At 35.4% G+C, this 10,712-nt stretch overlaps 1 protein-coding gene across 1 annotated transcript; it reads right to left on the bottom strand.

Annotated features, from left to right (window-relative positions):
- Positions 1-4,404: 4,404 nt before the first annotated feature.
- On the bottom strand, positions 4,405-6,653 carry LOC107776823 (PTI1-like tyrosine-protein kinase At3g15890). The gene is made up of 4 exons (XM_016596750.2): positions 6,458-6,653; positions 6,200-6,344; positions 5,796-6,058; positions 4,405-5,232 (listed from the first exon to the last, which is right to left on the bottom strand). Exons 1-4 carry the CDS (start codon positions 6,589-6,591, stop codon positions 4,587-4,589), a joined length of 1,188 nt encoding a protein of 395 aa, XP_016452236.1. The 5' UTR covers positions 6,592-6,653; the 3' UTR covers positions 4,405-4,586.
- Positions 6,654-10,712: the final 4,059 nt, after the last annotated feature.

The following is a 10,712-nucleotide window of genomic DNA, read 5'->3' as shown; positions in this document are numbered from 1 at the left end:
AAGTTCCATTGAGAAACAAGCCCAAAGGGCAAATCTCGAGTTAAATGCTATGGCCAAACTAACACGGTTCGGAGACGTCCGAATTCCGTAATGAAATACACCTTCAAATATTTTCATAAAACTGGTTAAAAAAGGCTACCCTCGACAAATTACAAAAGGGTTTCGATAACATCAACCCTCAAAAACTTTAAGGGGTTTTAAGTTGTTCGAACTATCAAACAAGCTTATTCTAAGGCATAACAAAGTAAAAAGTTTTCGATATCACTGAATCCTAATGGGTACAGATTTATCTCATGCTAAGGCATAACAAATTTTTATATGATTAAACTTTTAAGCCAAAAAGGGAAAAAGCCACTCTTTTAAGGCCATATAGGCCCAATCCAAGATCCTAAGGGACATTATATTTTTGAGTTCGAGAATCTACACTTACTCAACTGAAACCTAAGAATTTTTTCTACTCCGAGTTCAAGCAAGTACTCACTCGATTATAGAGACTATACTAATCTGACTTTGACAACATATTTGCAAGGCAACGAAGTGAGTCAAAATTCTCACAAGGTATAAAGTATAATGCAAAAAGAAAAACAGAGCTTTCACAAAATAGAAATCGGAGACGAGTCGGAAAGAAATGAGATCTTATATGCAAAAATATTTATAAAGACCACTCTGGGTCTTACACAAAAATTCAAAAAAGAAAAAATCCTAAATGCCTAATCTTTACCGAGAGCCTCATCTTCATCTCGTCCACTCTCGGATGCACTCGAGCTCCCAGAATCATCATCATCAGAAGAGAGCAACGCTTTGGCTTTGGCCTTGAGTACTTTCACGTCCTCGATATCTACAGTAAGGTCAAAGCCACGAGCATGAATCTCCTCGAGAGTCTCTCTTCGAGACTGGTATTTAACATGCTTGACAACCCAGTATGATTGAGTCTGTGCTGTGTTGGCCACCTCCTTTGCTCGAACTTGAGCAGCTTCAGCATCAGCTCGATAGACGACCACGATCGCCTCAGCTTCAGCCTTTACTCTTTCTGCCTCAGATGTGGCCTTTGCAAGCTCAGCGGCCAACCGAGCCTCGAGCTCCTTAATTTTCTTGGCTCAGGCCAAGATTTCCTCCTTCATGCTTTGGAGTTGACATTCGTCCGAAGACAGCTAGGCTCGAGCAATATCTTTCTCTGAGGCAACACAGTCCAGTTTTGCTTCCACCCCAAAGTCTCTGCCTCCTTATCTTGACCTCCTCGCGAAGCTGCTCGATATTTTCGGCCTTCTCTGCTGAACATTCAGGGTCAAAGTGTTAGTTGTCGTTCCTGAATTAATATATCGAGCTTCCAAAAATTTATATTACCTGCTCAATCAGGTCGGTTTGCCCTTTGTGAGCTGTTGCCTATTCAGCTCGGAGGTCCTTGATCTCCTCTTCTTTTTGTCCACTGAGAAGGTTTAGGGAATCTCTCTCCTCCGTGAGCTTTTTGAGATCGGCCTCGCACGGACTCAGCTCCGACTGGGATTTAGAAAACGCTTCCTGATGAAATGTCAAGGCCTACGAATAAAGAAAGAAAGCCAGGCAAGAAAAAATAAACGCAAGCGTAATATTAATGAAGGGAACTAAAACTTATTCGTGGGTTCTGTCCGAACGCTGGTTTGTTTTATATTATTATCAATTTCCATCTCTTATCTTTGCGTTTATCAATTGTTATTAGGTAAAGTCACATATCCTTATCTTTGCGTTTATCAATTGTTATTCGGTAAAGTCACATATCCTTGAAACTATATTATAAATTTAATTGTTATCTAATTTTTAGGTTAAACATAGACCAAGGTAGTTTGGGGGATCGGGATTTTGCATTACTCGATGGTGCTGGAACACTGAAACAAAATGATGTTTATTTTATTAGTCACTCCACCTTTTCATAAGTACTACTTTATCTTATGATCTAGAGTACTGCTTGCATCATATGGTAATTTGAGAATCCTTGCCGTCCTTTATAAAATAAAAGGACCAATACCGTGTTCTAACTTAGATCTCCGAGAGTAGCTAGGAATTAGCAATCAATGCCTTTAATTACTATGATATATAATATCCCTGATTGCCTTTATTAATATGCCACTAGTTTTGTTAAACACTAACTAAATGTCCTTTTCGGATCGGCTTGTTAGCAAGTCACGTAAGGCATCAGAAGCCGGCCGTGGGAATTGAATATACCACAGATAATTATGTATAGTAGATGAAGAAATTAACAACTACAAACCAGCGAAAATTCAACTATACTTATAATAACAACAATAACAACAATAATAATAATAAAAATAATGAAATTATTGATACTATTAGTAGTATATGCTTGGATTTAATCCACTTATGTTATTATAATAAAAGCTGTTGACCACTGAATCTTTGCGGAAATACTAAATTTCTTGGATTGTCGTATGTGGAAATAATGTACCATCTCTTTAGTGATCAACATTCATGCAAATTTTAGTAAGAGAAAAAAGTTTTTGTGCCTATTGGCTATTGCGTTTAATCAACCGCAATGAATGAATTACGGATTTAGCGTAACTAGAGCTGTCAATATGGGCCGGGTCAGGCTAGCCCAGCCCAGTCCACGTGGGCTTTAGCAATTGACGGGCTGAATTGGGCTAGCCACCATTTTGATGGGCCTTATAATGGTGAGCCCCCCAGCCCTATGTGGGTTGCGGGCCCCCACAGGCCGGCCCATCATTTTTAAAAATATAATTTTATATTTTTTCTTTAAATTCTGACCTAAAAAAAGATAATTATTTAAAAGTTAAAAAATATCTTATTGGAAAAAATTAGCAAAACTTAATAAATTTTTATATTGTTCCAATATATCACAATAAATATTAAAAAAGGTAAAAGATAGGACTATATTTCATTCACTAAAAGTCAAAACTTAGAACAAACTATTCAAGAGAACGTTCATGATGCTTATGAGATATCCAACACATCATCTTCATCAAACACATTTGAATCCGCTTGTGACAAGGTTGTCTTAACATCTTCACTTTCATCTACAATTCATACGCAATATTAATTAGTTAAATATTAAAAATAATTAAATTTTAAAAATTAATAATATTTAAATTCATAGAAAAAAATATTACCTGTTTGAGTTCGGGAAAATCTGTGCATCCAATTTCGAGTAGTAACAAGTGTTTGGACATTTTCATAATAAATGCAACTTCTGTACTTTGTAAGAACACGCCACCAATGCTAAATGTTGATTCCGATGGTACATGGTAATGAGAATGCTAAGTACATCACGCACCATCATTGAAAGATCGGGATAGAATGGTCCTTCCAATACATGACAACATCATCTTTTGAAACTTCTCAAGATCAAGTTTTGGTTCCTCTTAGTAAAGATCCAATTCTGACTTTCCATCTCTAAAGGCATTATACTTTTTATTTTTTATATATTTTAAATAAATATTTTATTAGGCCCACGGGCCGGCCAACCTCAGTCAAGCCTCACGGGCCACGGGCTTACTCGGACCAGGCTTCAAAGCCTCGTTTTTAAACAGGCTCCAAAAATTCTAGCCCAGGGCTGGGTTAGGCTAGCCCAACGGGCCAAACCCATATTGACGACTCTAAGCGTAACTAAACAAAATTAACGGAAATCAGTGACTCCTCCTCTTACCTCAAAAATGGGTGAAATTTATTTAAATCCCTCAAATTTACTTTAAAAATCAAACTAATCCTTCTAATTGTGAACAATAGTCATTTTCATCCTTCTATCCTCGCTCCCGCAATGTCTATTTACCATAGATATTTTTTTAGTTTTCAATAACATTATAAATAAAATAGTTATATTATGAATTTATTACAAAATATATTGCTAATTTATTATTATTATTTTAATATTATATATATTAAAATGCATATAATGTATGTCGGTGTGCGTGTGATTTTAAGTTCCACTATTTTTATTATTCTCTATGTCTATATAAATTTGTGAGTTTTGATTGTTAATACTAATTAATACTAAACTGTAAAATAAAATTCACGTAAAGTATAAAAAGATAGTTTTTAGGAATTTGTTAAAATTTACCTATATTTTCATCCTTTTTTATTACATGCATTGACTAATTTACAAAATTTTCACTTTCTTTAATTCTCAAGTTTACAAAATAGATAGAGTTTTGATAACTATTAGTAAAATTATTGATACGGGCAAATTATTTATTGCATTCTTTTTATTTTTCTCATTATTGAATGTCATTATGCTTAATTACTACTTCTCACACTTTTTTATTTATAAATAATATTTATTTTTTATAGGTAAGTTCAGAACATAGTTTAAAACAAAAAAGTATCAAAAGAAGAGATAAACGTTGTAGAGGGTAAAATAGATATTTTTAAAAATCAACTTTAATATGAGGATGAGAATGACTATTGTTCAAAGTTAGAGGATGTGTTTAATTTTTAAAGTAAACTTGGGGATATAAATGATTTTCACCTCTGAAAAATACCAAATGAGGCAATTAACTAACAATAATAAATAAGCACAAATACATCACACTAAAATATACAGTTCAATAATTCGGAACAATTGCAAGATTGTTGGAGATTTATTTCCTCTTATTCGACTCCGAAATGGGTAGCCTTGGCTTGCTTTTTTTCTTAGCATAATCTTCATAGTCAGTCTCAATATCATCAGCATAGTCATCGTTCTCGTTTTCATCAACATCATTCTTCTCTATTTTGATCTCTTTCTTCCTCTTTTCCACCCCACCCTTAAGCCAATCCACAACTTCTAACATGCTTGGCCTATTTTCAGGATTTCCATCAGTGCATTTCATTGCAATCAAGATTGTATTTTTCAATTGTTCACGATTGAACTTTCCTTTGAGCCTAGGGTCAGCAATGTGATTAAAGTCACCCTTTTGGAGATATGGAAGTGCCCATTGCACAATGTCACGTTTAACACCATTAGGGAGTTTCTCTAAAGGTTTTCGAGCACTAATTATCTCGAGAAGTAGTATTCCAAAGCTATAGACATCACAACTCTCAGAGACTTTTCCCCACATGGCATATTCAGGTGCTAAGTACCCTAGGGTTCCTTTAACCCTTGTTGTTAGATGAGTAACACCATCAGGTATCAACTTAGCAAATCCAAAATCTGCGACTTTTGCTTGGAAATTTGAATCTATGAGGACATTGCTTGCCTTTATGTCTCTGTGTATGATATGGGGATTTGCTTCATGGTGCAAGTAACTACAAATAAAACAAAAAAAAAAACAATATGAGAGGCTACTGGCCATTCCATATATAAACACATACACACTGTTTCTTCATTTTTAATTTATGTGACATACTTTCCTTATTAATCCGTTCCAAAAAAGAATGATATATTTCTATACTTCTTAAGTTTTTAGATCACAAGTTCAAAAGTTAAACTTTATGCTGAGGCAAACTACTTCAAATAAATTGAAACGGCTTCATTTTTAATTTATGTGACATACTTTCCTTATTAATCCGTTCCGAAAAAGAATGATATATTTCTATACTTCTTAAGTTTTTAGATCACAAGTTCAAAAGTTAAACTTTATGCTGAGGCAAACTACTTCAAATAAATTGAAACGGCCGGTGGGAGTACTAGTTGGGAATAACTTTGTTGAAGAATAAGTGGCCTTTAATTCATCAGAAAAAAAAGAGGGCGGCAAACAGAAGTATACAGAGACCAATTCCAATTGATCATAACTTGATATTATATTTATCATTTGGGAAGGATGACACGCACAAATAGAGGAATGATTGAATTGAATGTACGTACGTACCATAATCCCTCGGCAGATCCAATAGCAATTCTGATTCGTCGAGGCCAATCCAGAAGACAATCAGCAGCAAGTTGGCCATGCAAATGGGTGATCAAGCTGTGATTAGGCATATAGTCATAAACTATAAGCCTTTCATCCTCGCCTGCATAAAATCCTCTTAAACCTAATAAATTCTCATGTCTCACCCTTCCAAGTATTTCAACTTCTATTGCAAACTCCATTTCTGCTTTTGCACTCATCGCCTTTAACCTTTTAACTGCTATCTGAACAATTAAAAAAACAAAAAAGATATTTTCAGTCCAAGAACAAATAATGGAACTAATTTTTGAAAGCATAGTTTGACTTTAGAAAAGAAAAGTGCCAAATTAAATAAATGAGGAAGTAGAAAAGATAGAGTTGATTGCCTCGATGCCTTTAATAGTTCGACCCCAATAAACACTTCCAAACCCTCCTTCACCAATCTTGTTATCATTATGGAAATTGTTTGTTGCGTTAACAAGCTCTTTTAGTGTGTAAATATCCCATGGATAATCCCTGTTCTTCTGAGCACTGGATTCACGAGAAAGAAATAAATTACTTATAATTTCAACTTGGCTGAATTAAAGAAAAGTAAATTAAGCATAGGTAAGGAAGATACGAATATGTCAAGGTTGAGTAGATACCTGATCTGTGGTCTTTGTTCACTACCAAAGCAACTAAAACATCTCTTCAACATTATTTTTGAGGGAGAGGGAGAGAGAGAGAGAGAGGGGAGCACAAGGGAGATAGAACCAGCAAGAAAATGGTGTAAATACATGTCGAATATATCAATGCAAATTATGGAAAGAGTCCTAGAGAAGAGACAAAAGGCATTCTTGGAAGTCAAGGACTTGGTTTTAAATTAATCTTACATGATGTTACATATTAAACAGAAAGCACTCAAAATTGTGAACTTCCAAGTATTTGGTCTTTAATTAAGTTCATATTTCCGTGCCTAAACATTTTGAGGATTTTAATTTGTGTATTAGGTCTTCTAGATGCTGTTTTTTTTTTCCTTTTAAAATATTCTATGATGCTGATCTCATTAATTATGTTAATGGAAAACAACTCCTTCAAAGAATCATCTTAAACAATTAAGCTTAGCTATATGAACTTGTCCAATTCAATCGGTTTAGACTCTAGTTTTTAGTTTAGTTAATCCCTTTACTGAAATTGGATAGGGCTATTCCCAAACTGGGAAAGGTGATGAACTTGCTTTCGCTATCGGTGTTCCTGGGATTTGAACCTCCCAATCCCAAAGAAATGGACATTTTTTTTGGTCAATCAAAGAGACATATATTATAGATTAAGTGATATTACAAGGAGCAAAAGTTGGTGGTGTTGCAGTATTACAAAAAAGTATTTGATCACTCCCACCAACGTGTACTACATTATCCATACAAGGGTTCATCAAATTATCAAGACAAAAAGAGCTGGGTTCCACTTGAAGAGTGGTACATAGAGGGCGTCTGTGAAGTGTGCCCCGTTGGTATGCTAGGAATTCTTTCATTGCAAAAGGAGGTGGTTGTACAAAAACAGCTGTGGAGGCATTGTAGGCTAATGTGGTCCCATATTTGGCGAGCATGTCTGCTACTTGATTTTGCTCCCTATAAGTGTGCATCACCCATGGTCTATCCAGCTGGTGTAGTAGGTACCTGTATTCATGCGTTAATGATGAGTATTGTGGATTGATGTAGCGGAGTAGAGAAATTGCCTCAGTGGAATCCACATTAACTTTCAATGGTGTGAGTTTGTGTTGGAGAGCAAGTCATAAACCTTCTTGTACGCCAGTGAGTTCCATGTACTGATGATTTCCTATTGGTCTTGTACCCGTATAACCGAGTAACCATTTGCCCGTTGAATCTCTAATTACACCCCCAAACCCCTTTTTTTGGTTTGTTAAACTATAGGCACCATCTGAATTTAATTTGTAATACCTATTTGTAGGAGGATTCTACTTAACATCTATGTAAGTAGATTTGGGAGTATGTGTATTATGATTAATAACCAGGTGGAAATACTCAGCAGCTTGTCCTAGGACGTGCTGAATATTTGGAGGATGATTGATGTTTTCAAAAGCAAGGCGATTGCGACTTTACCATATGTGCCATAAGGCATAAGGAATGATAGTAGGAGAGTTTGTTGGAGTTGTAGTAGGGTTATTGTAATGGAGGAAGCGTGAAAGTTTTAAGTGAGTTTGTTCATGGAATGTGTTGAGATTTCTATTGAGATACTGAATGCCTAGTTGTTGCCATACTGTTTGTGCTTGGTGGCATTCAAAAAATAGATGTGCAATAGTTTCTTCAGTGAGTTGGCAGACCGGTACAATGAATTCTGGGTAACATGAATAGTAAAAGATAACTAGTCGTTGGTAATCGATGATGGCACATTAGCCAAAGGAAATGTTTTATTTTTTGAGGTAGTTGTAGGTTCCATAACCATTGGAAAGAGGTGTTGTTTGATTTGGCATGTAATTGTCTATAGAGGGATTTAACTGTGAAAAGCCCGTTAGGTGTGAGACCCCAATAAATGTGATCATGTGATTGATGATTAGTGATGGTAGGGATATATTGACTATGGATTTTGTCATGTAGATCTTGAGGGAGCTCAAAAGGTATTTTAGGAATATTTAGAACGTTTCCTTCTATATAGGATGCTAGAGTGGAGGAGTAGTCATTGTAGGGTAAAGGCCCTTCAATTAAGTTTCTAAGTATTAGGTTGGTTCCTAGCCAAGGTTCTGTCCAAAATTTGATGTGATTTCCATTGACAACATGCCAGCGGATGCCAAATTGGCATGAGGCTCATCCTTGTTTGATGGCTTTCCAAGTGGAGGAAATATGAGTAGAAGTGGTAGTGTGTGAGTATTTTGAAAGGAGAATTGAAGCCCAGTGGAATGAAGTGATTGAAACAATCTCCAGGCTAAGGATCCTAGTAAAGCTTATTTTTATCGGCTAGATTATGTATTCCCAGGCCTCCACTAGTTTTTGGTTGTTGGATGGTTTCCCAATTAATAAGATGAAGTTTACGTTTTTGAGTTGTGGATCCCCAAAAAAAATTACGGTGATATCGTTATAACCTATAGGTAATATGAGTGGGGAGATTTATCATTTGCATTACATGATTTGGTAGGCAGTTTAGGGTTGCGTTTATAAGAGTGGTCCTGCTTGCCATAGTAAGGCAATTTGTTTTCCAGCCGGCTAGTCTATTCTTAAAGTTATCAAGCAGGAATTGAAAGTCAGAAGTTTTAGGTTTCTTCGTGAAAATAGGATATCCTAAATATTTTCCAAAATTAGATCCTTCCTTCATGTTAAAAGAATTAATCATTATTTCTTTAGCGATTAAGGAATTGTTTTTTGAGAAGAAGATCTTGGATTTATTGTAATTTATAGTGAGTCCTAAAACTTGAGTAAAAATGTTTAGGGTATCTATGATAGTATTAATGTTTTTTGTAGTGTTTTTTTGAAAGTATAATAATGTCATCGGCAAATAAAAGGTGAGAAAGTGGTGGGCCTTGTCTGGATAATTTGAGTGGTTGCCATTGTTGGTAGTTCACTTCCATGTGTATTTTATGTGAGAGCATTTTCATATATAGTATGAATATGTATGGTGATAGGGGATTCCCTTGGTGAATGCCTCTTGAAGGGGAGAAAAAGGAGGAGGTTTGTCCATTAATTAGGATGGAGATTGAGGAAGTTGTTATACAAGACATAATTAATTTTATCAACGTAGAGTGAAAGTTGAAGTAATGGAGGGTTTTGTGGATGAATCCCCATTCTAATTTATCAAAAAACTTTTCGAGGTCCAATTTAAGTAAAAAGGAAGTATGGGCACCTCTTTTTTCTTGAAGTGGTGCATAATTTCTTGTACAATAAGCACATTATCAAAAGCCCTACGGTTAGGTAAGAAAGCTGATTGTTCTGGACTGATGATAGTGGATAAGTTTGGTTTGATACAAAATACAATAATTTTAGTAATTAACTTATATATATAGTGTTACAAAGGCTTATGGGCCGATATTGGGTGATGAGAGTAGGTTGTTGTGTTTTGGGGATGAGGCATAGATAAGTTTTATTTGTTTCAGGGGGTAATTGTTGTGTGTTAAAGATTTCCTTACAAAACGAAATTACAGAGTGATTGACGCGAGGTCAATAGGTTTGGAAGAAATATGGATGTAGTTCATCCGGTCCAGGGGCTTTAAACGGTTGGAAAGTTTTTAGTGCATTAGTGATTTCTAAAGATGTAAGTGGTGAATCAAGTTTTGAATAGTCAGTAGAAGTGATGGTATCATGTGTAGCTTTGAATTGAGGAAGAGTATTATGGGTGTGATTAGTGGTGAATAAATTATGGTAATGTCCTCTATATAATGGTTGATGTCGCGTTGGTCTAGTATCCAGTTGCCCACTGAATTTTGAAGAGTAGTAATACGGTTACGCCTACGTCTTTTTAAAGTTGTAAGGTGAAAAAATTTGGTATTGGCATCTCCTTCTTGTAGCCAACTTATTCTAGACTTTATTTTCCAAAAATCCTCTTCTAGTTTTAGTAGGTCATTGTATTGAGCTATTAGGTCAGTTTCTATGTGTTGTAAAAATTGGCTATTGATGTATTTGGGTGAGGTTTGGATTCCTTGAAGTCGTGCGAGAAGAATTTTTTTCTTATGAAAAATGTTCCCAAAGGTAGTTTTATTCCATTATTGAATATGAGTGGTAAAATCCTTAATGGCAGTTAGTAGGGGCTTATGTAAAGCCCAATTATGTGTAATTATTGAAGTGAATTGAGGGTGGGGGGTCTACATTGTTTCAAAACGAAATATTTTTTCATTAAGCGCTTTGTGTTTTTTTAGATTTAGTAGTAACGGGCTATGATCGGAATGTGTTCGTGGAAGATGATGAACTGAAGATT

Source organism: Nicotiana tabacum, chromosome 6, assembly GCF_000715075.1.
Source record: "Nicotiana tabacum cultivar K326 chromosome 6, ASM71507v2, whole genome shotgun sequence".
Classification (NCBI taxonomy): domain Eukaryota; kingdom Viridiplantae; phylum Streptophyta; class Magnoliopsida; order Solanales; family Solanaceae; genus Nicotiana; species Nicotiana tabacum.
The sequence above is the reverse complement of the archived record's forward strand: the minus strand, read 5'-3'. Positions and strand labels throughout refer to the sequence as shown.